The sequence below is a fragment of the Vulpes vulpes genome, chromosome 6 (genome assembly GCF_048418805.1).
Source record: "Vulpes vulpes isolate BD-2025 chromosome 6, VulVul3, whole genome shotgun sequence".
NCBI classification, from domain to species: Eukaryota; Metazoa; Chordata; class Mammalia; order Carnivora; family Canidae; genus Vulpes; species Vulpes vulpes.
Genome location: NC_132785.1, coordinates 65,371,505 through 65,394,712, shown reverse-complemented (window position 1 = coordinate 65,394,712; position 23,208 = coordinate 65,371,505). Strand labels below are relative to the sequence as shown.

Below are 23,208 nucleotides of genomic sequence, written 5' to 3'. Positions count from 1 at the left end.
CTGCCGTTAAGGGCACTGTTCCGTAGAAAGCCCGGTCGGCCGCGGAATGCACGGAACGCGAGTTCTCCGCGGCGCTTGGGACTCTCCGCTGGGGGAACCTGCACTGCCAGGGCCTGTGGCCGCGGCGCAGCCGGCGGAAGTGGCGAGGCCGGAGCTCCGAGTGGGAAACGAGTTGAATCACCCTGGCGACGGGAGGGGCCGGAGCAACGCCTTTTCCGCCGGAAGTGGGTTTCAGGGCCTCCACGTGCAGTCCCTCCCCCCTCCCGGCCCAGGAGCGGCGGCTCGACTGCTGCCATGGAGCCTGCCGGCCTGGAGCGGCTCCTGCGGGAGCTGCTGCTGCCGGACACCGAGCGCATCCGCCGGGTACGGGACAGGCGGGGGGCCCGGCCGGGGCGAGTGGGAGGCGGTGGGAAAGGCCCGACTCTGACCCCCGGACATCTCCCCCAGGCCACCGAGCAGCTCCAGACCGCTCTTCGGGACCCGGCCGCCCTGCCCGCCCTCTGCGACCTGCTCGCCTCGGCGGCCGACCCTCAGGTGAGGCTCCTGCCCCTCCCCGCCAGGCGTCCCCATAGTACGCCACCGGTCAAGCCCCGGCTTGCCCCCTGCTCGGCACCTTCCTGCCGGACCCTCACAGGCGTGCTTCTTCGCCTCAGATCCGCCAGTTCGCGGCCGTGCTGACCCGCAGACGACTGAGCACCCGCTGGCGACGGCTGGCTGCCGAGCATCGGGAGAGGTGGGCGGGGCCGGGGGCGGGGCCGGGGCGGGGCGGCTGCTGGGCGGCCCAGGTACCCACACCTGCCACCTGTGTTCCAGCCTCAAGTCCCTAGTCCTGACCGCCCTTCAGAGGGAGACTGAGTAAGTAGTGCCTACCTGCCTCTTCTGGGGATCCTGACTGACTCCAGGCTGAGACCGCTATGGGTTTCCGCCTTGCGTTTCAGCTCCAGGCAGGGCCTGGGGAGGGGAGAAGATTTCAGTTCTAGACGGAGAGTGGAGCAAGGATTCTAAGATTGTGTTGAAGAGTAAATTTCATGAGAATGGGCCACGGTGGTCTCCCAAACCTGAATCAGAAAAATGTAACTGAAATTCAGTGTGAGACTAGGCTCACCAGATTACATACCCACCTTGCTGCTGGTCTCCCCATGAGCCATCGTCTTATGTGTCCCAACTTGGCAAAGACCCTCTGCCCACACTTGGAGGTTTCTGTCCTGGCCACCCCATGGAGACAGGTCCAGTGTGTGTTGGGGAGGGTATTGGAGGGTGATTGAGGGTGGAGGGGAATCTCTCCTATTTGCAGGCACTCTGTGAGCCTTAGCCTGGCCCAGCTCTCAGCCACCATTTTTCGAAAGGAAGGCCTGGAAGCCTGGCCTCAGCTCATGCAACTTCTTCAGCACAGTACCCACAGCACCCACATCCCGGAGAGAGAGGTATGAGCACATGGTTGGTGGCTGGGAGGGAGGGAAGGAGGAACTGAGAGACTGGATAGACCATATAAACTTTTTTCTCTCATCCCCTATACCTGGACAGATGGGGCTTTTGCTGCTAAGTGTGGTGGTGTCCTCCCGACCTGAGGCCTTCCAACCCCACCACCGGGAGCTCCTTCGGCTTCTGAATGAGACCCTTGGTGAGGTGGGCTCTCCTGGGCTCCTCTTCTACTCCCTGCGCACTCTGACCACCATGGCCCCTTACCTGGGCACTGATGATGTGGTGAGATGTGGGTCCTCACCTTCCCTGGTTCTCTGGCCTTGGGCTTCCATGTCCTCACCCTTGCAGGATATAGAGATACTTGAGATTCTTTCTTTGCCATTTGTCCTCCCTAACAGTTGAGAAGGGATACTGTGGGTGGCTGTACCTGGGCTCCTCCTGTGTCCAGGCTTTGAGGAAGCTGCCAGCTTTAGGGGCCTGAGATGAATGAGCATGCGTTCTGCTTTCTGTCCTCTAGTCTCTCGCACGGATGTTGGTGCCCAAGCTCATTGTGGCTATGCAGACTCTGATCCCTTTAGATGAGGTGAGAACATTTAAGCAAGAGCTCTGTTGGAAGGAGAGTATAGGAGCACACGGCTGGTCCACTAAAAAAGAGCATGGTAATCCTATAATTTGTCTGTCTGGCAGGCAAAGGCCTGTGAGGCTGTGGAGGCCCTGGATGAATTGCTGGAATCCGAGGTGCCCATCATCACCTCCCACCTCTCTGAGGTCCTCACATTCTGCCTGGAGGTGAGCCAGGGATGAGCGCCACCTCTGCTGCTTGCTGGGAATTTCCTTGCTTCTCTCTGATTCAAGTTCATCTCTGGGCAGGTGGCTAGAAACGTGGCTCTGGGTGATGCAATACGCGTACGTATTCTCTGCTGCCTCACTTTCTTGGTTAAAGTCAAGAGCAAGGTAAGTACTCTCTGATGTACATTACCACACACCCGTTTCTACCCTTTGCCTTGCTCCTTGGCTTTCTGTTCATCTCAGGGGTATGCTTAAGTATTCAAAACTTGATCTGGCAAAACTCCTGGCTGGGAGTTTGGGAATCTTCCTGCTTGGACCCTTTGTGGCATAGGAGGCTGTTTTCTTTTTTTTCTTTTTTAAGATTTATTTACTTTAGAGAGAGAGCCATTTGCACACTAGCAGGGGAAGGGCCAGAGAAAGTGGGAGAGAGAATCTCAAGTAGACTCCATGCTGGGCATTAAGCCCAAGGAAGAGCTCAATCTCACAACCTTGAGATTATGACCTGAGCAAAATCACAAGTTGGATGCTTAACCTACTGAGCCTCCCAGGAGCTGAAGGTTAGAGTTTTTAATGTGACTCCATCTCAGGAGCAGATTCTCAGGGACACCGTTCCCCTTTCCATCTCAAGGCCTTACTAAAGAATCGTCTCCTGCCACCCTTGCTACACACACTTTTCCCCATTATGGCTGCCGAGCCTGCCCTGGGCCAGCTGGATCCTGAGGACCAGGATTCAGAAGAGGAAGAGCTGGAGATTGGGCTGGTGGGAGAGACTCCCAAGCACTTTGCTGTACAGGTGAGATATGGGACATGGGTAGGGACAGGGCGTTAGGTAGCTGTAGGGCAGAGGTGGAGTCCTGCAAAGTCTTCCTGTCTTTTTTCAGGTCGTGGACATGCTGGCACTACATTTGCCCCCTGAGAAGCTCTGTCCCTTGCTGGTAAGTGTGGCCCTGTCCTTATGGTGCCCTTCACCCCAAGTCTCCTGACACTCAAGATGTTTGGGCCCTGGCAGATGTGGAGGGCCGGCTGCCACGGGGCTGGGCAGACCTGCAGCAGGGTTTCAGGAGAGTACCATTCCCCTAGATGCCCATGCTGGAAGAAGCCTTGCGGAGTGAGAGACCATACCAGCGCAAGGCTGGGCTCCTGGTGCTGGCTGTACTGTCCGATGGAGCTGGTGACCACATCAGACAGAGGTGCCTCTTCCTTTGCCCTGGATTGAGAGCAGGCTGTGGGGAGTACTACCACATGGTCCATGGTGGTCCTGGTCTTGTTGGAACTTAATTATCAGAAGCGTTTCCCCTCAGTCTCAAGTGCCTTGGTTTGAAAGATAATTTAAATAGGCACCTCAGCTATAGGGACCAGCGGGTGGTGCCTACTGATTGGTGACGGAGAAAGCCTTGGTTTCCCCCGGGGAAATGAGGAGGGCTTAGCCTCAGGCTTTCTGGCCCTATCCCTCAGACTGCATCGTCTTGTTCCACCCCACCCAGACTGCTGCCCCCACTGCTGCAGATCGTGTGCAAAGGCCTGGAGGACCCATCACAAGTGGTGCGCAACGCTGCGCTCTTTGCCCTGGGCCAGTTCTCAGAGAACCTCCAGGTCAGTGAGGCTGAATGTGGGTGGTCACTGTGGCAGAGTCCCCACCCATCTCCAGGACCAGCTTCCCCTCAGCCTCCTCTCTTTAGCTCGCCCTGCCACCACTAACACTTAAGCGGGGCCCACCCCTGGTCAGCTGACTCAGAGCCTCCTTTCTCTCCTCAGCCCCATATCAGCAGCTATTCTGGGGACGTGATGCCCCTGCTCCTTGCCTACTTGAAGTCAGTGCCTCCCGGGCACACAAACCACCTTGCAAAAGCCTGCTATGCCCTGGAGAATTTCGTGGAGAACCTAGGTAGATTGCAAGGGAGGAGACAGAGCTAGAGCTCTGGATGAAGGCGGTGGGACATGGAACCCCTTGAACCACTGTCTGTGGTAGGGAGAGGAACCCTGGGCTGGATGGTAGAGGTCAGCCCAAGGCACAAGGGGGTGCTTAGAATGTAGGAGACCTCGTCTAGGTGTTAGAGGAATGCCCTTTCCCACAGGTCCTAAAGTGCAGCCCTACCTTCCCGAGTTGATGGAGTGTATGTTACAGCCTCTGAGGAATCCCAGCAGCCCCCGGGCCAAGGAGCTGGCCGTGAGCGCCCTGGGGGCCATTGGTGAGGAGCAGGAGGCAGGAGGCTGGGTATGGGGTTTGCCCAGAGCCTGTGGCAGGTGGTCCCATTGATCCCCACTCCAGCTCTGATTCCATCTGTCCCACAGCCACAGCTGCCCAGGCCTCCCTACTGCCCTACTTCCCCACCATCATGGAGCACCTGCGGGAATTCCTGTTGGCAGGCCACGGGGACCTGCAGCCTGTGCAGATCCAGAGCCTGGGTGAGTAAGGGGCTCTTAGGCACGCTGCCTGGTGCCAGAGAAGGGCCAAGGCGTTCCTGGACATCTACTCCAGGGTGGCACAAGTATCTTCTCTTCCCAGGATACCTAAGAAATAGGTGGGATTCCTGAATCACCCGTGAGCTGCCGACTTTAGTCTCCCAGGTCTTGGCCTTGCACACGTCTGGCTTGTCATCATTGCATCCCAGTACTAATCAAGCCCTTGCCTCCACAGAGACCCTGGGGGTGCTGGCTCGAGCAGTGGGAGAGCCCATGAGGCCCCTGGCTGAGGAGTGCTGCCAGCTGGGGCTGGGCCTGTGTGACCAGGTAGACGACCCTGACTTGCGGCGCTGCACGTGAGTGAGCCCTCTCCCTGCCTCATGCCTCCTACCCCTGCCTGCTGGATCCACAGCCCTAAGCCCGGAACCCAGTCCTCTGTTTCTGGACATGGGTGTCCCTGGGGTTCCCTGTTCTGTCTGGCTGTGACAGGTGGGACTGTACAGCCTTCACCTGCCTCCACCAGGTACAGCCTGTTCGCAGCTTTATCAGGGCTCATGGGTGAGGGCCTGGCACCCCACCTGCCACAAATCACCACCCTCATGCTGTTGTCACTACGTTCCACTGAGGGCATTGTGGTGAGCTGGGAGCTGGTGGGCTGGGTCAGTTGGGGAAGGGCTGCCCTGGGGTGACAAATGAGCCAGAGTCCCTGCTGTGTCTCTTTTGCCCAGCCTCAGTACGATGGAAGCAGATCCTTCCTTCTATTTGATGATGAGAGTGATGGGGAGGAAGAGGAGGAGCTCATGGACAAGGATGAGGAAGAGGAGGAGGACTCTGAGATCTCAGGGTGCGGAGGGGTGCCCTTCTGGTCAGAGGAATGCTGGCTTTGGATGAGGGCCCTGTGCCGGACCTGCCCCCACTGGTGCCTAATCACTGCGGCCTCTCCACCCTACTGTAGGTACAGCGTGGAAAATGCCTTCTTTGATGAGAAGGAAGACGCCTGTGCTGCTCTAGGGGAGATCTCTGTGAATACCAGGTAAACCTCGGCCCTTCCTGATCCCGGGAGCCCCATCTGGGAGCTCCTGCCGCATGGCTGTGTGTCTGTCCACAGTGTGGCCTTTCTTCCATACGTGGAGAGTGTCTTTGAAGAAGTGTTCAAGCTGCTGGAGGTGAGGGGGCTGGTGGACGGAGTGGGTGGGGTCCAAGGGCAAGGGGCCCTGTGTTAGCCATGAATGAGGCAGGCCCTTCCTGCCCCTCCTCGACCCACAGTGCCCTCATCTGAATGTGCGCAAGGCGGCCTATGAGGCCCTAGGGCAGTTCTGCTGCGCACTGCACAAGGCCTGTCAGAGCTGCCCCTCCGAACCCAACGCTGCAGGTGAGCAGGGGATGCTGGGGCCTCCGGAGACGGGGGATGGCTGTGGGAAAGGGGTAGGACCTGACCGGGGCCTCAGCCAATAATGTCCCCAGCTCTGCAGGCTGCCCTGGCCCGGGTGCTACCGTCCTATATACAGGCGGTGAGCGAGGAGCGTGAGCGCCAGGTGGTGATGGCTGTGCTGGAGGCGCTGACTAGCGTGCTGCGAGGCTGTGGGCACCTCGCACTGCAGCCGCCTGGGCGCCTTGCTGAGCTCTGTGGCATGCTCAGGGCTGTGCTGCAGAGGAAGGTGAGTGGGGTGGGTAGGCTGCGGGGCAGGGAGGCGGGACAGTCAGAGGCTAAAGGTCCAGCTTCCCCCTCCTCCCCTCTCAGAGATGAGAAGGGCAGGAGAGCCCAAGCTGAGCCAAGGACCCTTCTTGCAGACAGCCTGTCAGGACACTGACGAGGAGGAGGAGGAGGAGGACCAGGTGAGAGCTGCGAATCCAGACTGTGGGACCAGGCTGTCTGGGTAGTGTCCCCAAGGCAGGGATGGACAGGGTACCTGGCCTTGGCCTTGGGGAGCCAGAACTGCTAAAAAGTTGGTAATGGCTCTAAATGAGGCACCCCTGCTCCCGCTGAGGCAGCGGAGATTCAGGAGAGGCTTCCTGCAGGTGGGGGTCCGGGTGGCTGGGACTGAGAGCGGGGAGAGTAGGTGCACCAGGAGAAGCAGCTGTGCTTCAAACAAGGCCAGCCTGGAAGGGGCCAGTCCTGTCAACCAGGGGTAACCCCTGGGGACCACCTGTGGCAGCGGCAGAGCATCCGGAAGGTGCCACCATTGCAGAGCCAGCCCTGGTGCTCTAGCCCCTGACCTGGCCCACAGGCTGAATACGATGCCATGTTGCTAGAGCATGCTGGAGAGGCCATCCCTGCCCTGGCAGCCGCCGTGGGGGGAGACACCTTTGCCCCCTTCTTTGCCAGCTTCTTACCATTGCTGTTGTGCAAGATGGTGAGTGCTCTACGCTCTGCCTTCAAACCCTGTTTGGCCCATGCACCCTGTGCCCAGCCCACCACTCTTTCCCAGTCGCAGCCTGACTTGCACTCCTCCCCGCACCAGAAACAGGGCTGCACGGTGGCAGAGAAGTCCTTCGCAGTGGGGACGCTGGCAGAGTCCATTCAGGGCTTGGGTGGTGCCTCCGCCCAGTTCGTGTCCCGGCTGCTCCCTGTGCTATTGAGCACTGCCCGGGAGGCAGACCCCGAAGTGCGGAGCAATGCCATCTTTGGGCTGGGTGTGCTGGCAGAGCACGGCGGCCGCCCTGCTCAGGAGTATCCTTGGCTTACAGGAGGGGGCACAGGTGGGGTTGGGAGTATCTCTGGGGCTCGGGGATGGAAGATGTCTGCCCATGGGCCTGTTCCTTGACTGTGGAACCAGATACTTCCCCAAGCTGCTGGGGCTTCTGTTGCCCCTCCTGGCACGGGAGCGCCATGATCGGGTCCGTGACAACATCTGTGGGGCGCTGGCCCGCCTGCTAATGGCCGGTCCCACCAGGAAACCAGAGCCTCAGGTGAGGGCTGCAGGCATCCAGCAGGGCACGGAAACTGAGGGGGGTGCAAGGGTTACAGAACAGGGGGCCTGAGGCATGTCTGTGTCCAGGTGCTGGCTGCCCTGCTGCACGCCCTGCCACTGAAGGAGGACTTGGAGGAGTGGGTCACTATAGGCCACCTCTTCAGCTTCCTGTATCAGAGCAGCCCTGACCAGGTAACTGGGAGGGAGCTTGACGCTCCAGCCAGAGGTAGGGTTGGCCTCCCTTGTAGTTGATGCGGAGTAAGTTTAAGTTGCCCTCAGACACTTTGTCATTACTCTGCCAGGGTTAGCAGCCAGGGCTGAAATGGGAGGGGAGGAGCCTCTTCTCACCTCACAGTGTTTTTCCCCAGGGAGGCTCCATCCTCCCTGGCCATTTGCACCCCCTGGTACAACTTCCCTAGGCTGACTTCTTCCTGCGCTGGGGTTCCTTCAGACTGTGTTCCATGGAGCATATGTATCTCTGGGCCACCCCCATCTCTTCCAATCAGAGCAGCTCTGCTTTCTGAATGAGATTTGTCTGTGCCAACCAGCGAGGTCTGGACTCAGGTTCCAACAGTCCTGTGTCTAGAGACTTGTGATGGTGGACCTCCCCTGAGTGTCTGGGCTTCTTTGGGTCTAACCTAGTTATCTTCGGTCACAATATGGCCCCTTAAAAAAAATATTATCCCCCCACGTTTCATGGGTCTTTCTCGGCTTTCTCAGTTGTCTTGGATATGAATCAATATCACGCTATAAGTATCCCCCAGTGGGAGGCCCTGCCTCAACCCTGGTCCCAGGACCTAGGGGAGCTGGCACCTGAGTCAGCCCTCCTGCCCCACCCCCACAGGTTGTAGATGTGGCTCCTGAACTCCTGCGCATCTGCAGCCTCATTCTGGCTGACAACAAGATTCCCGCAGGTGAGGGTGGTGGTCGTGGGCAGGGCTGGGGGAGGGGGGGCAGCTAGGGGTCTGGGGGCCAGTCCTCCCCGGATCTCTCCCTCTTCGCTCTCCACCAGACACCAAGGCCGCACTGCTGCTGCTCCTGACGTTCCTGGCCAGACAGCACACTGACAGCTTCCACTTGGCACTGGGCTCGTTGCCTGGTGACAAAGCTCAGGAGCTCCAGGCTGTCCTGGGCCTCACCTAGACTGGGTGCTGAACCAGGCCAGAGAGAACCGAGTCTGCCAGGCTCCGGGCCTGGCTCTCAGGCCAGTTTCAGCTCACGCCTTACCAAAGATTCTGGGCCTCACACCCACTTGGAATCTCAGCCCCGATTTGCTGCTTCAGGAGGGTGTCTCTGGGTTCAATCTGTTATGCCGCGGACAATACAAATGGATTCTTGCCATCCTTCCCTAATAAAGGCAGTTCAGTTTCTGCTTGAACAGTAGCTCCGAGAGCAGGAAGCATAGAGCTAGCTACATGTTGAGAACAGAGGCAGGAAGACGTATTTTAATATAGCCAATTTCCCGGTGGCTTTATAATTAGTTCTAACCACAATGGAATCGAGGCCCCAGCCGGATCAGGAGGCGCCCGTATGGTTTCTCTTGCTCCAGGCGAAGGATCTGTTGGGCTGCAAGCACTGGTCAAGAGAAGAGGATGGGCCCAGTCAGGGGGTGGAATCTGTGTAGCGGCCTCTGGCCTGTGTGTCCTTGCCTCCCTCCCTCCCCCGACCATGTGCACACGCACGCACACACTCACCCAGAAGCAAGTAAAAGACCCGGGCGGCCATCCAGCGGGGGCTGAAGGGGGACAGCAGGCTGCTGAAATCAGGCTCCCTGTTGGCCTGCAGCTCCTGGGCTACAGCCCTGGGGGGATCAAGAGCTATGAGCCGAAGTCCCAGCCTGGGCCCACCCCAAGGCACCTTTCCCCATCACCTGTACACGGCCTCCAGCGACAGCAACTTGGGCTCCGGGGGCAGCTCCAAAGGCAACTCCAGGGGCATTTCAGGGACCTCAGGTACCACAGGCAACACCGGGGCCTCTGGCTGCTCTGCCTCAGCCCAGGCCCTGGGAGAAAACAGGAGTCAGTGGAGCTAGGAGGGAGGCAGGCTGGGACACTGACGAGGGCCATACCCAAGGTCACCTGCGTGGGTGGCTTACCACCGTTCTTCCGGGGGGATGAGGCTGGCACGGGACTTCTCTTCCTCAGCCGTTTCTAGAGAGAGCTCTGTTGGGAAGGTAAGATCCCAAGGGGGTCTGCTGAGATCTGAGTGGTCAGGGACCTTGAGGCCACTCAGTTGAATTAGATGCCACTGCAGTGACTTGTTCAAAGTACACAGGTAGGAGAAACTGTTAAAGAGATCTAGGCCCCCTTACGTTCAATGCTTCCTCTAGTAAAAACCATCAGCAGTTAGGGTACCGGTACTGGCTTCCTGGGACAGTGGCTGGGGTGATGGTCCCCTCCCTTCCCCAGGTGCCTACCTGAAGACAGCATGAGGGGCCCACTGGGCTCCTGGGCCTCTCTCAGGACCTGGGGATGGGAGAAAGAGAACTAAGTCCTCAAGTGTCAGAAGCGCCCAGGCAGGGTGACGCAGGCTTGCACTTGGGGACAGGACCTGGCGCCACTGGCCTGGGGGGTGGGAGGGGCCCAGAGGTCAGCCTGCTGGACCTCAAGAGGGGGCCGGCCCTGAGGGCACCCCTCCTCAGGGCGTGCAGTTACCTCGATATCACTTGGGGTTTCCATCCTCCTTTCTTCCTCCTCAGGCTCCGGAGGTGGCCTTCGCCTGAGTGCTCCGAGGGGTGGCTGCGCACAGTGGGTCCAGAGAGCCAGCAGTTCTGGGGGCAGCCAGCCAGCTGGGGAGGAAGGGAGGGAGGGCAGCAGGGATGGGGTCTGAGGTATGAGGAACACAACAAGCAAGGAATATGGGTTCAACTCCCCCCCCCACACACACACACATGCCAGCTCCCACCATTCCTTACAGTGAGTCGGGGTTTGGAATAGCTCTGTGGGGCTTCTGATGGTCCTCTCCAGAGGCTGCACCTTTGGCTGTAAGGGGGAGGTGGGGCAGAGCCACACAGGAGTGAGCCACTCCTCCCTGCCCCTTCTCCACTTCTTTGCAATTCATTGTTCCAAGGCCTCTGACCTTCCAAGTGTCAGGCTTCTGCCCCTGCCTGCCCTGCTCACTGCTAACTGGTGCCCATGGATGGGCTATGTGGGTCACTGAAGGAACATGTGTAGACCTATAACATGTGCTCTCTGAGGATGGATCCCAGTGCAGCCTCAGAGATGAGAAGGCGCAGTATATGTGGCCCCAGGCCCTCCCTGCCTGCCTCCCTCCCTTCGTCCCTCCCCTGCAGAACCTGGGCTGCGCTTACACACTCCCAGCAGTGGGCTCTGGTTTGCAGTTGTTCCTGGAATTTCTCCCGGGAGATCTGAGTCTCCTTGTCCCAGAACAATAATTGGCGGCGGCGGCGACGAGCGGGTGGGATCCTAGGACGTGGGGGCACTGGAGGCCGCCTCTGAGTGGAGAGGGGAGGTGGGGGGCAAGGATACCCATTACTCCTTTTCCTGCCACCTTGGCCGACTATGAAACAGGCCCCACATACCCGCTCCGCAGGCACCCTGGAAAAGAGCTTGGGCAGGGCCTCAAGTGCAGCTCTGACCTCACAGGAGGGGACCCACCTGGGAAGTGCAGGCTGGACAAAATGGAGTGTGGGCGGGGGCACCTTTTACCATTTGCACAAAGACCCAGGTTGGCTAGCAGTTGCCTAGGGCTTGGGGCAGCTGAGTAGGGATGAGCAGCTCTGGGAGTTGTGAGAGTAGGGCAAAGGGGGAGAGAGCTTGGAAGGGCACTACTCACCTCTGGGCTGAGGGGGGCTGGCAGACGCAGCTCCAGAGGAGGGGTCACCTCTGCAACAACATTCTAGGTCCCAGATCTGCCACACCCCTTCACCCCGGCAGCCACCCAGGCAAGAAGCAAGAAGGCCTCCCTTCGGCAAGATGGAATCCAGGGCCCTTGGCTGCAGTAGCTGGGGAAGGCCCCAGGCACGATGGGCACTCACCAGTAGGTAGGGCCTCAGGCTCCCAGCCTGCTGGCTTCAGCTCCTCCGGGACCAGGACTGGAAGTGGCTCTGCAACCCCTTCCGCCCTGAGGGAAAACGGGCAAGAGAACTGAGGTCAGCCCTCTCAGCACAGACCCCCTAGCTGGCCCAAGGGGGTGTTGCCCTTACAGTGTGAGAGCTGCAGGTGAGAGTGGGGGTACTTCGGCCTCCCCCTCAAGAGCCCGGGGCTCCTCCTTGGACACTGCACAGAGAAGATCAGGGCTTAGAGCACAGAAGAGCAGACATGGGAGCACTACTGCCCCAGCCCGGCCTGCCCGTGCCAGGGCGCTGACCATCCACTGGCGGAGGGGCCCTACGAGGCCGGAGAGGCCTGCCTAGCCGCTCCTCTAACAAGATAGCTTCGTCTTCCTCGGCAATCAGCAGGTCCAGGTCTCGGCGGCTAATCTCTGGGAGGTCCTGTTCACCCTGTCGAGAAGAGGAGTAAGGAGAGGGAATGCAATTCCATTTCTGGAAAAGGCAGTTAGCTCTAGGAGATGGGGTGTGAGAGGTGAGTGGCAGGAGGCCTGCTGAAATGGAGACAAGAAGGCAGGACTGGGATGGGGGAGCAGACAGGGCCGGGTAAGGTGGGCTGAGCCTCCAGAGGCAGGCCTTAGGCCTGAGGCTCTGTTGCCCCAGGACAACTCACCTCGATGTGCAGCATGCGGATTGGCTCCGCCTCCTGGAGGGTGATGGCCTCTGGAGACAGCACAGTGACCGGGATCCTGTCTGGAGGGGCAGGAGAGTCACACCAGGCCCTCTGCTTCCTTCCAGATTCCCACACCCGTGTGGTAAGGCAGAAGCATGGACTCTAGAATCAAGTCAGCCTGGGTTCTGGTCAGGTTTGGGCCGGTCACTGGCAATCTGCCCCTGTCTATGCTGTTTAACCACTACGGGCCTCATTTTCCTCCTCTGTAAAATGGGGATAAGAATTCTGATCTCACAGGACTCTTGTGAGGCAGAAATAAAGTGACAAAATGCCCCTCACAGGGCCTGGCTCTTAAGAGAAGCTGAAAGATGGTCATTTCTTCAGTTCCTGGGCCTTCCTACGCCTCTCCTGGGAAGGAGGTGCTCTCTGCTCACCTGGCTTCAGAGGCTCCATGGGGACTTCAGGAGGGGCCTCCTCAAGAACTTTCTCTGGGGTTGCAGCCTCTAGGAGGTGTCGAATCTTTGGGGAGGAAAAAGGAAAGGTTCATCTTCAGCCCGTTTTCCTACTTCCACCACCTTATTCAGACAATAGATTAAGGCTTCGTGTTTAAGCCTTGTGACATGAGCATGCCCTGAGGTCACTCGCCATTTGCTCTTGCCTCCCGTTCCTGCCCCTAAGAACAGTTTTTCTGTGCAGGAAGCACTGCATCCTCATGTCAAGTGTTGTGGGGTATAGAGGAACAGAAAAGACATTTGAGCTTTAGTAGCTTATAGTCTAAGAGGAAGATCAGTTCATATAGGACCCCAGCAAGAGTCCACACAACGGGTGAAACAAGCCCCTAGCCAAGTGCTCATTTCCAAAACAATGTGTGGGCCTGGCCAGGGGGAAGGCCTCATAGAAAGGGGTGACATTGGAGCCAGGTCTGCTGTACGGATACATATCTATACGGATACATATGACTTAATACAGAACGAGGGTGAGCACCAGCACAGGCGTGGAGAGCCGCTTGTAGTGGGGAACCGCTGGAGGCGACTTTTTTTTTTTTTTTTTAATATTTTACTTATTTATTCATGAGAGACACACACAGAGAGAGGCAGAGACACGGGCAGAAGGAGAAGAAGGCTCCATGCAGGGAGCCTGACGTGGGACAGGAAGCCGGGTCTCCAGGACCACACCCTGGGCTGAAGGCTGCGCTAAACCGCTGTGCTACCCGGGGTGCCCTGGAGGCATCTTTGAAAGAAGGAAGTAGCGCTGTCTTAAACTGTGGAGGTGTCAGGGTGTTGTGGACAAGGAACAAGGACAGGAAACCCAGGGCTAAGAGATGATAAAGGGCTGCAGTAGAGCCTTGGCAGTGGGAACTGTGTGGAGAGTACTTGAGACAAGAGTTGCCTGGAGGGTGACCTTGAATAGATGAGTGAAGCCGTCTTTGTTGGGAGGGGTCCACCATGACAGCCCCCCAGCGTTAGACTGGCACAGGGACAGCACTCCCGTTCTGCACTGTCAACTCATCGGTGAGGCCTACCTGTGGGATACTGAATGGGCTGGGAAGTGTGGGATCCACAGACATCAACCCAAAAAAGGGGTCTGGAGCATCTTCCAGGGTCTCCATCATGGCCAGGTGGTTAGGAAGCAGCAGGCTGGGTCTGAGAGAGAGGGAAAATGTGGGCTGTCAAGCACTGAGGCAGAGGGCTGACTCCAAGCAGGGAGGTCACACACGGGCGGCTGAGTGGTTCAGGCCCCCGGGGCACTCACAGGTCAGTGTCCACCATATCAATGCGGATCTGCAGCTGGGCACGGTGCAGGCGCTCCAGGATGTGCTGGATGTCCTCTGTGGGCAGGGGTGGCAAGGTAGAGCGCATGCCTAGCCCAGGGCCACTCGGCTCTGCCCCATCTCCGAGCCTTCCCAGCCTTACCTACGAGGTACTGGCACTGTTGAGAGTAGACCCGGATCACGCCGATCTGCAGCTGGGCTGACAGATACAGGGAGAAGCGGGGCCGCGGCTGGCCAGGCTGCGGGGGCTGAACTCGTACCAGCACGTAATCCAGGATTTCCTCACTGGGGGGACCACGCGCCCTGGTCACGCTGCGCCACGGCCCGCCCTCCTCCCCTGCCCCGCCCGCTCAGGCCAGGCCGCTCCTCCCCTTCCTCCGGCCTTACCAGGTCTTCACCACGTTCACCTTGAGATACTCGCGCTTCACCAACCGGCTGCCGCGGGTCGCCGCCAGCCTGGGGGCGGGGGCGGAGGAGGGGACGGGGTGGATGGCGGGGGCAGCGCTGGCTGGGGCCCCTGGATGCCCCTCCCGGGGCTCACGGCTGGGCCCTTACCAGATGGTGGCGAAGCAGCCAGTGTGGCGCTGAAGCACGTTGGGATAGTAGAACATCGTCCCACGGGGCTTTCACCCTCGTCCCCACCGCTCCTCCGCTGGACCTCGATCTCGATCTGAATCCCTTGTGGCACTGGGCTTCCCTACAGCGTCGGGGCAAAGGCTTTGGAGAGCCGGCACCCCGGGTGGCCCCCAGGAGCCAGGTAAAGGAACCGACGTGCGGCGGGTAAACAATTAGGGCGAGGAGGAAACCGAGGCGCGGACTGCGCACAGGCCGGTGGGGACGCCCCCTCCTGCCGCCCCGAGTGGGCTCACACGCCGCGTGGCTGCTTCGAACTTACGGGGCCTTCCGGGTCGGGTTCCGGGTTGGAGGTACAGAGCTCCCCGAGGGCGGGCTCCCGGCTCCCGGCTCCCGGCTCCCGGGCCTTGCTCCCGGGCCTTGCACTCCGCTCGGGCACCTGCAGTCCCGGCGCGGCTAGATCCCGCCGCAGGGGGCGCGCGCTCGGGAGCCGGGCGCCTCCCTCGTCATTAGATGGCGGCGGACCCCACAACAGCCAATGGGCAGCAGGGATGGGCTTGGGGGCGCTCTGCTCCAGGACGCCGAGCAGCCCACTTGGCGTCGAGGCAACCCGGCTCCTGGGCGGGCAGCGAGCCAATCAGAAGGAGCCCACGTGCCGCGGGCCATTGTGAGGTGTCCCGACCAATGGACTCTCGTTCTCGCCTCTGGTAACAGGGGCTCCTCGGTGGCACTTCTCTGCTGACCAATGAGCGAGGAGCACGGCCCAGCCCCCCCAGCCGGCCCCAGCCGGCTTGGTAACAAGGGCGTTTCAACTACTAGAAAAGGTCGGGTCATGCCCGGGGCAACTGCCCTGCCCCATTCTGGGCGCCTGACCTGAGGTCAGACCTCGCCCTTTCCCCTGAAGCCCACCCAGGCCCAACCAAGCACCGAAGATCCAGGATCGGTCGCCTCTGCGCGCAGCCTTGGGCCTGTTGTCACCTGGGCAGGCGGAAACGGTGTGCGGTGGGCTTGAAGCCGCCAAGATCAATGGGGAGGAAGTCAGATCATGGGCATGCCCTGCCCGGCTGTTTTCCAGCTCTGACTGTTCTGGCTGAAACAGACCTCCCCTCTGTGCGATGCGGGGCATACCTCTCTGCGGACAAAAGCCATTCGGCTCAAACCACTGTTTCTCCCTGCGCCTCCTGCCTCCTGCCTTGGTACAGCCTCGACTTTGGCCTAGGATGCCCCTCCCAGCCTTGACCCCAGGGCTTGCTTCTGCCTCTGTAACACTCGGCTCTTACTACGGCTGAGCTGACCCTATTTTATTTTGTTCCTTCAGTCTACAAGCTTGAGATTTTTTTTTTTTCTTTCTCCAACTGCTTCCCGGAACCTAGGCAGTAAACATTTGTCAAATACCCCAAATTTACAACCACGGAAAGTCAGAACTGACAGATTTCCAAATTTAGTCCTTGTAAGCTATACAGGACTTGATTTTACAGGTGAGAAAACAGGCCCATATGATGGTTTTTCCCAGATCACAAAGCTTCTTAATGACAGCCTGGTTGGGAACTCTGTTCCAGTGTTTATAGTACCTATTCCATGGTGCTTGGCTAAATTAGTTTCTAAATAATACAAATTGTTTCAATCACTGTACATATATCAATGTTTATAAATTCACGTGGGGCCACAAAGATGACAAAGGGGGCATCCACCCTTAAGGTACTTAGAACCTAGTGTAGGAGATAAGAAATAGAGTAATGTACTTATCCATCCCTCTGTTCAGCAAGTATTTATGATGTGCCTATGTGCCATGTACTCCTCTAGGCACCGGGGATAGGGCAATGAACCAACAAGTCCCTGTTCTTTTTTTTTTTTTTTTTTTTTAAGATTTTTATTTATTTATTCATGAGAAACAGAGAGAGAGAGAGAGAGGCAGAGACACAGGCAGAGGGAGAAGCAGGCTCCATGCAGGGAGCCCGACGTGGGACTTGATCCCGGGTCCCCAGAATCACGCCCTGGGCCAAAGGCAGTGCTAAACCCGGGGAGCCACCCGGCATGCCCCAAGTCCCTGTTCTTATGGGTTAAGGAAGGAGAGATGATAAGCAAGTATACAAATAGAAATATGTTAAGTGCTGACCAGTACTATGAGAACAATGAGGCAGCGTAGAAGAATAGAGAATAGTGAGCGCTGCTGTTTACATGTTTACGTACGGTGCTCAGGGAAGCCCTCTCTGAAGAGAGAAGGCAAAAGCACCCTCCTGAAGGAAGGATATTTTACATGAAACCCCCCAGCAACTGCAAAGGTCCTGAGACAGAAATATGGTAAGTTCAAGGAGCCTGGAGCAAGAATGACAAGGGGTGATGTTAGAGAGGAAGATAGGGGTTACATCACAAGGAGCACAGAGGCCACTGTAAGGATTTGGGCTTTTACTCTGTAGGAGTCAACAGCTAATGGAGGGTTTTGAGCAGAGGAATGACATGAGATTTATGTGTTAAGACAATCTCTACTGTGTTGAGAATAGGCAAAGGTGGACAATAGTGGAGGGAGAAAAAAAGATGTAGAAGGAAGGAGAAAGAGATATGACAGTAGCTTGTTCCAAAGTGTTAGTGGTGAAAGCAGAAAAAAGTGGTCAGATTCTGGATAGATTCTGAAGGAACAAGGGGATCTGCTGATGGATTGGATGTGGGGTATGGCAGAAAAATGGAAGAGGACACTATAATCATAAATGGAACAATCCAACCAGAAAATAAAACAATTGTAAATACTTATGCACCCAACATGGAAGCACCCAAATACATGAAGCAGTTAATAACATATAAAGGAAGTAATCAATAGTAATACAATAATAGTAGGGGACTTTATTTTTATTTTTATTTTAATAGTAGGGGACTTTAATCCTCGCTTACATCAATGGACAGGTCATCTAAACAGAAAGTAAAGAGACAGTGGCTTTGAATGACCCATTGGACCAGATGGATTTAACATATATATTCAGAACATTCTATCCTAAAACAGCAGAATATACATTCTTTTCAAGCACACATGGAACGTTCTCCAGAATAGATTACATATTAGGCCACAAAACAAGTCTCAACAAATTAAACATCGAAGCCATGCCATGTAACTGATTTCTAACCACAACACTATCAAACTAGAAATCAACCATAAGAAAAAATCTGGAAAGATCACAAATACATGGAGATTGAATAACATGCTAGTAAGCAATGAATGGGTCAATGAAGAAATCAAAAAGGATATCAAAAAATACAGACACAGGCAGCCTGGGTGGCTCACTGGTTTAGCGCCACCTTCAGCCCAGGGCCTGATCCTGGAGACCCGGGATCAAGCCTCACGTCAGGCTTCCTGCATGGAGCCTGCTTCTCCCTTTGTCTGTGTCTCTGCCTCTCTCTCTCTCTCTCTCTGTCTCTCTCTCTCTCTGTCTCTCGTGAATAAATAAATAAAAAATCTTAAGAAAAAATACAGACAGATTAACATTAAAACACAACAGTCTAAAATTGTTGAAATGCGACAAAAGCAATTCTAAGAGCAAGACTTATAGTAATACAGACCTACTTCAAAAAGCAAGAAAAATCTCAAACCTTATACCTAAAGGAGCTAGAAAAAGAAGAACAAAACCCAAAACCAATAAAAGGAAAGAAGTAAGGAAATAATAAAAATTAGAGCAGAGAGATGTCTTGGTGGCTCAGTGGTTGATCATCTGCCTTTGGCTCAAGTCTTGATTCCAGGGTCCCGGGATCTAGTCCCACATCGGGCTCCCCACAGGGACCCTGCTTCTCCTTCTGCCTATGTCTCTGCCTCTCTCTGTGTCTCTCATGAATAAATGAATAAAATCTTTTTTAAAAATTTAAAAATGGATAGATCAATGAAAATAGGAGGTGGTTCTTTGAAAAGATCAACAAAATTTATAAACTGTTAAAAGCTAGACTAAAAAGAAAAGCATTCAAAATCAGAAATGAAAGAGGAGAAATCACAACCAATACCACAGAAATACAAAAGATCATAAAAGAATATTATGAAGACTTATATGCCAATAAATTGAACAACCTAGAAGAAATGAGTAAATTCCTAGAAACATAACTGAGTCAGAAGGAAATAGAAAATTTGAACAGACCAGTTATCAGCAATGACATTCAATCATTAATCAAAAAACTGTCAATAAACAAAAAGTCCAGGACTGGATGGCTTCACAGGTGAATTCAACAAAATATTTAAAAAAGAGTTAATACCTATGCTTTTCAAATTGTTCAAAAAAAAAGGAGTACCTGGATGTCTCAGTTAAATATCTGCCTTCATCTCAAGTCATGATCCCAGTGTCCTGGGATCAAGTCCTATGGCAGGCTCCCTGCTCAACCTGCTTCTCCCTCTCCCTCTGCCTCTCCTTCTGCTTGTGTTGTCTATCTCTGTTGAATAAGTAAATAGAATCTTAAAAAAAAAAAAAAAGATGACAGAATGCTTCCAAATTTATTGTATGAGGTCTGCATTGTCCTGATACAAAAAACAAACAAAAAAAGAAAACCACAGGCCAGTGATTCTTCTTTTTTTTTTCAGGCCAGTGATACTGATGAACAGAGATGCAAAAGCCCTCGACAAGATATTAGCAAACTGAATCAAATAATACACTAAAAAAAATCACTCGTCACGATCAAGAAGGATTTATTCCTGGGTTGCAAGTGTGGTTCAATATTTGCAAATCAATCATGATATGTCATATTGTTAAGGATAAAAAACGTATGGTCATTTCAATAAATGCAGAAAAAGCATTTGACATAGTACAACATTCATTCATGATAAAGACCTTTAACAAAGTAGATTTAGAGGAAACATACCTCAACATTATAAAGGCCATATATGTAAGACCTACAGGTGACACCATTCTCAATGGGGAAAAACTGAAAGCTTTTCCCCTAAGGTCAGGAAAAGGTAAGGATGTTCATTCTCACCACTTTTATTTAACATAGTACTGGAAGTCCTAGTCACAGCAATCAGATAAGAAAAAGGTATAAAAGGCATCCAAATTGGTAAGGAAGAATTAAAATTTTCACTATTTGCAGATGACATGATACTATATATAGAAAACCTTAAAAAGTCCACCAAAAAACTACTAGAACTGATCAATGAATTCAGTAAGGTCACAGGATACAAAATCAATGTACAGAAATCCCATTGCATTTCTATACACTAATAATGAAGGAGCAGAAAGAGAAATGAAGAAAACAATCCCATTTATAATTGTACCCAAAATAATAAAATACCTAGGAACGAACCTAACCAAAGAGGTAAAAGATCTGTACTCTGCAAACTATAAAACACTGATGAAAGAAATTGAATATGACACAAAGAAATGGAAAGAGATTCTGTGCTCATGAAGTGAACAAATATTGTCAAAGTGTCTATACTATCCAAAGCAATCTACAGATTTAATGCAATCCCTGTCAAAATAGCATGAATCCCTAGCAATAGTAACTTTGAAAAACAATATTTTTCAAAAAACTAGAACAAACAATCCTAAAATTTGTATGCAACCACAAAAAAACCTCAAATAGCCAAAGCAATCCTGAGAAAGAAAAGCAAAGCTGGAGGCATCATAATCCAGACTTCAAGTTCTATTACAAAGCTGTAGTAATCAAAACTGTATGGTACTGCCATAAAAACAGACACAAAGAGGGGTGCCTGAGTGGCACGGTTGGTCAAGCATCCAACTCCTGGTTTTGGCTTAGATTGTGATTTCAGGGTCCTGGGATTGAGCCCCGTGTCAGCTCTGTGCTCAGTCTGGTGTCTGCTTGAGAGTCTCTCCCACTCCCTCTGCCCCTCCCACACGTACTCGCTCCCTCACTCTCTAAAATAAGTAAATAAATCTTTTTTTAAAATTTTTATTTATGATAGTCACAGTGAGAGAGAGAGAGGCAGAGACACAGGCAGAGGGAGAAGCAGGCTCCATGCACCGGGAGCCTGACGTGGGATTTGATCCCGGGTCTCCAGGATCGCGCCCTGGGCCAAAGGCAGGTGCTAAACCGCTGCGCCACCCAGGGATCCCTTTTTTTTTTTTAATTTTTATTTATAAGTAAATAAATCTTTAAAAAATATAGACATGTAGACCAATGGAACAGAATACAGAGCCCAGAACTAAACCTACAATTACATGATCAATGAATCTTCAACAAAGGCGGTAAGTATATGAAAAGGGAAACAGTCTCTTCCACAAATAGTGGTGGGAACATTGGACAGCTACATGCAGAAGAATGAAACTGGAACACTTTTCTACACCATACATAAAAATAAACTCAAAATAGATTAAGGACCTAAATGTGAGACTTAAAACCATAAAAATCTTAGAAGAGAGCACAAGTAGTGCTCTCTGACATCAGCTGTACCATGTTTCTAGATGCATCCCCTGAAGAAAGGGAAACAAAAGCAAAAATAAGGGATGCCTGGATGGCTCAGCGGTTTAGCGTCTGCCTTTGGCTCAGGGCATGAACCTGGAGTCCAAGGATCCAGTCCCACATCGGGCTCCCTGCATGGAGGGAAGCATGGAGGGGATTCTGCTTCTCCCTCTGCCTGTGTGTCTGCCTCTCTGTGTCTCTCATGAATAAACACGATCTTAAAAAAAAAAAAAAAGCTATGGAGACTACATCAAAATTAAAGGCTTTTACACAGTGCAAGAAACCATCAACAAAACTAAAAGGCAACCTACTAAACGAGAGAAGGTATTTGCAAATGACATATCTCATAAAGGGCTAGTATCCAAAATATATAAAGAAGTTATGCAACTCAACACCAAAAAATCCCCAAATAATTCAATTAAAAAATTGGGCAGAAGACATGAACAGACATTTCTCTAAAGAAGACAGACAGGGCAGCCATGGTGGTGCAGTGGTTTAGCGCCGCCTGCAGCCCGGGGTGTGATCCTGGAGACTGGGGATCAAGTCCCACATCAGGCTCCCTGCATGGAGCCTGCTTCTCCCTCTGCCTGTGTCTCTGCCTCTCTCTCTCTCTCTCTCTCTCTCTCTCTCTCTCTCTGTGTGTTTCTCATGAATAAATAAATAAATCTTAAAAAAAAAAAGACAGACAGATGGTGGCCAGCAGCTACATGAGAAGATGCTCAACATCACTCGTCAGGGAAATGCAAATCAAAACCACAGTGATCTATCACCTTGCGCCTGTCAGAATGGCTAAAATCAAAAACACAAGAAACAACATGTGTTGGTGAGGATGTGGAAAAAAAAGGAACTGTGCACTACTGTTGGGGATGCAAACCTGTGCAGCCACTGCGTACAACAGTATGGAGGGTGCTTAAGAAATTAAAAATAGAACTACTATATGATCCAGCGACTCCACTACAGGGCATTTACCCAAAGAATATGAAAGCACCAGTTCAAAAGGATATAGGCACCCCTATGTTTATAGCAGCAGTATCTACAAGAGTCAAACTATGGAAGCAGCCCAGGTGTCCATCGATAAAGAAATGGATAAGTAATTATACACGTGAAACTAATTTGACACTGTATGTTAATTATACTGGGATTAAAATTAAAAATAAAAGAAAGAAGATGAAGTTGAGGAGGCAGCAAGGGCACAGGAGGGCCAGGAGGGATTCTAGCAAGCAGAGGGCACTCTGGAGTTCGAGTACCTGAGCACTCAGTACCTGCGTTCTTCCCTGCTAATGCAGAGGCCTGTTTGGGCTCTTGGCTTCTCAGGAGGACGATGGTCAAGACTGAATAGGAGGAAGATCCAAAGAGGCAGGAAGGCTCAAGGGCAGCACTGAAGTTTGTCAAACATGCCAGTAGGAAGATCCTTGAGGGTCTAGGCATCTAGGTTTTGATCACGTAGGTGAACCAGGCAAGGCTTCCAAGAGCAGTCTGACAGGAAGGAGTCTGGTCTGGGAGCCCCTCTTCCTCCAATCTGGGGTCCCCTACAGGAAGAGGGGAGCTGGAGGCTGCAACATCAGCTAAATGGTGACTTAGGTCTGGACGTGAGTGGAGAGATTAAGATGACGAGTGGCCTTAAAGAGGAAGAACTTTTAGTTTGGTGGCAAACCCAGGGGGTAAGGGCTCAGAGGGGCCAGCTGACCTGGAGCCCTCAAATCTCAGTGAGCAAGTGTGGGTGATGTTGCAGCCTAGGCCAGATGGTCTTCTATGGGGCTTAGGTAGAGCAAGGAAAACAGTTTGGGAGTCCCTCCCATTGAGAGGATAGTACCCCATGTGTTGGGAGAAGAGGTGCCAGGGCCTGGTCTCCCTCAGCACAGGAGGCTCAGCAGCTCTTCCCTCTGATTCTGCTGCCTATTCCAGGCCCCAGTGCTTGTAGCCCAGAATTTGAGGGCAACTTCAAGTTCTCCTGTTCATTTAGAACTCCTGCCCAGAGTCCAACCCTAAGCCTGTTGTAAGGCCCGAATCGGAGGCCTTAGCCAAGAAGAGAAGAGCCCAGATTTTTCCACGTGAGGTTGGTGGCTACAGCAGCTGTAGGCCGTGCTCTTCCGGGTGGCTAACCTCTCCCCTCTCCCCATGCCCAGAACCCACAGAGCCCAGACAGCGTCCTAGCCAGACCTGCCGGTGGAAGAGATGAAAGGGGCCCAAAGAGGTCAGCAGGAAGAGAACCCAAGTACTTCACTCTCACCTTACATCTCTTTCACTTCCCTGTGACCCCTGCTACCTTTTCATC

At 53.8% G+C, this 23,208-nt stretch overlaps 2 protein-coding genes and 1 long non-coding RNA gene across 3 annotated transcripts; 2 read left to right on the top strand and 1 right to left on the bottom strand.

The window, feature by feature from the left end:
• Nucleotides 1–115: 115 nt before the first annotated feature.
• Nucleotides 116–8,904, top strand: IPO4 (importin 4). Its single transcript, XM_072761255.1, has 30 exons — nt 116–363; nt 448–534; nt 654–733; nt 814–855; nt 1,295–1,424; nt 1,525–1,704; nt 1,940–2,005; nt 2,110–2,211; nt 2,293–2,376; nt 2,840–3,004; nt 3,093–3,146; nt 3,292–3,401; nt 3,696–3,804; nt 3,967–4,096; nt 4,287–4,400; nt 4,504–4,617; nt 4,850–4,970; nt 5,138–5,249; nt 5,343–5,458; nt 5,570–5,647; nt 5,723–5,780; nt 5,881–5,986; nt 6,079–6,272; nt 6,406–6,450; nt 6,843–6,968; nt 7,077–7,285; nt 7,392–7,524; nt 7,614–7,718; nt 8,371–8,440; nt 8,539–8,904. The coding sequence occupies exons 1-30, from the start codon at nt 295–297 to the stop codon at nt 8,667–8,669; spliced, it is 3,240 nt and encodes a 1,079-aa protein (XP_072617356.1). The 5' UTR covers nt 116–294; the 3' UTR covers nt 8,670–8,904.
• A 40-nt stretch (nt 8,905–8,944) lies between these two features.
• REC8 (REC8 meiotic recombination protein) lies at nt 8,945–14,653 on the bottom strand. The gene is made up of 19 exons (XM_026007605.2): nt 14,535–14,653; nt 14,367–14,435; nt 14,122–14,264; nt 13,961–14,036; nt 13,731–13,851; nt 12,643–12,727; nt 12,209–12,288; nt 11,856–11,988; nt 11,692–11,764; nt 11,524–11,609; nt 11,322–11,371; nt 10,837–10,980; nt 10,441–10,507; nt 10,181–10,314; nt 9,943–9,991; nt 9,622–9,688; nt 9,397–9,528; nt 9,221–9,327; nt 8,945–9,101 (listed from the first exon to the last, which is right to left on the bottom strand). The coding sequence occupies exons 1-19, from the start codon at nt 14,588–14,590 to the stop codon at nt 9,010–9,012; spliced, it is 1,764 nt and encodes a 587-aa protein (XP_025863390.1). The 5' UTR covers nt 14,591–14,653; the 3' UTR covers nt 8,945–9,009.
• LOC140599340 (uncharacterized) lies at nt 14,598–19,313 on the top strand. The gene is made up of 2 exons (XR_012002107.1): nt 14,598–14,736; nt 19,102–19,313. It is a non-coding gene; the product is annotated as an uncharacterized lncRNA (long non-coding RNA).
• The last annotated feature ends 3,895 nt before the right edge of the window (nt 19,314–23,208 follow it).

Coding starts and splice junctions, on each gene's coding strand:
- IPO4 (XM_072761255.1), top strand. CDS start 295: ATGGAGCCTGCCGGCCTGGAGCGGCTCCTGCGGGAGCTGCTGCTGCCG. Junction 3,805..3,966: donor AGTTCTCAGAGAACCTCCAG/GTCAGTGAGGCT, acceptor TTCTCTCCTCAG/CCCCATATCAGCAGCTATTC. Junction 5,781..5,880: donor AAGTGTTCAAGCTGCTGGAG/GTGAGGGGGCTG, acceptor CTCGACCCACAG/TGCCCTCATCTGAATGTGCG.
- REC8 (XM_026007605.2), bottom strand. CDS start 14,590: ATGTTCTACTATCCCAACGTGCTTCAGCGCCACACTGGCTGCTTCGCC. Junction 10,981..11,321: donor CAGCCCCCCTCAGCCCAGAG/GTGAGTAGTGCC, acceptor CTCTCCACTCAG/AGGCGGCCTCCAGTGCCCCC. Junction 9,102..9,220: donor GGTCTTTTACTTGCTTCTGG/GTGAGTGTGTGC, acceptor TCTCTTGACCAG/TGCTTGCAGCCCAACAGATC.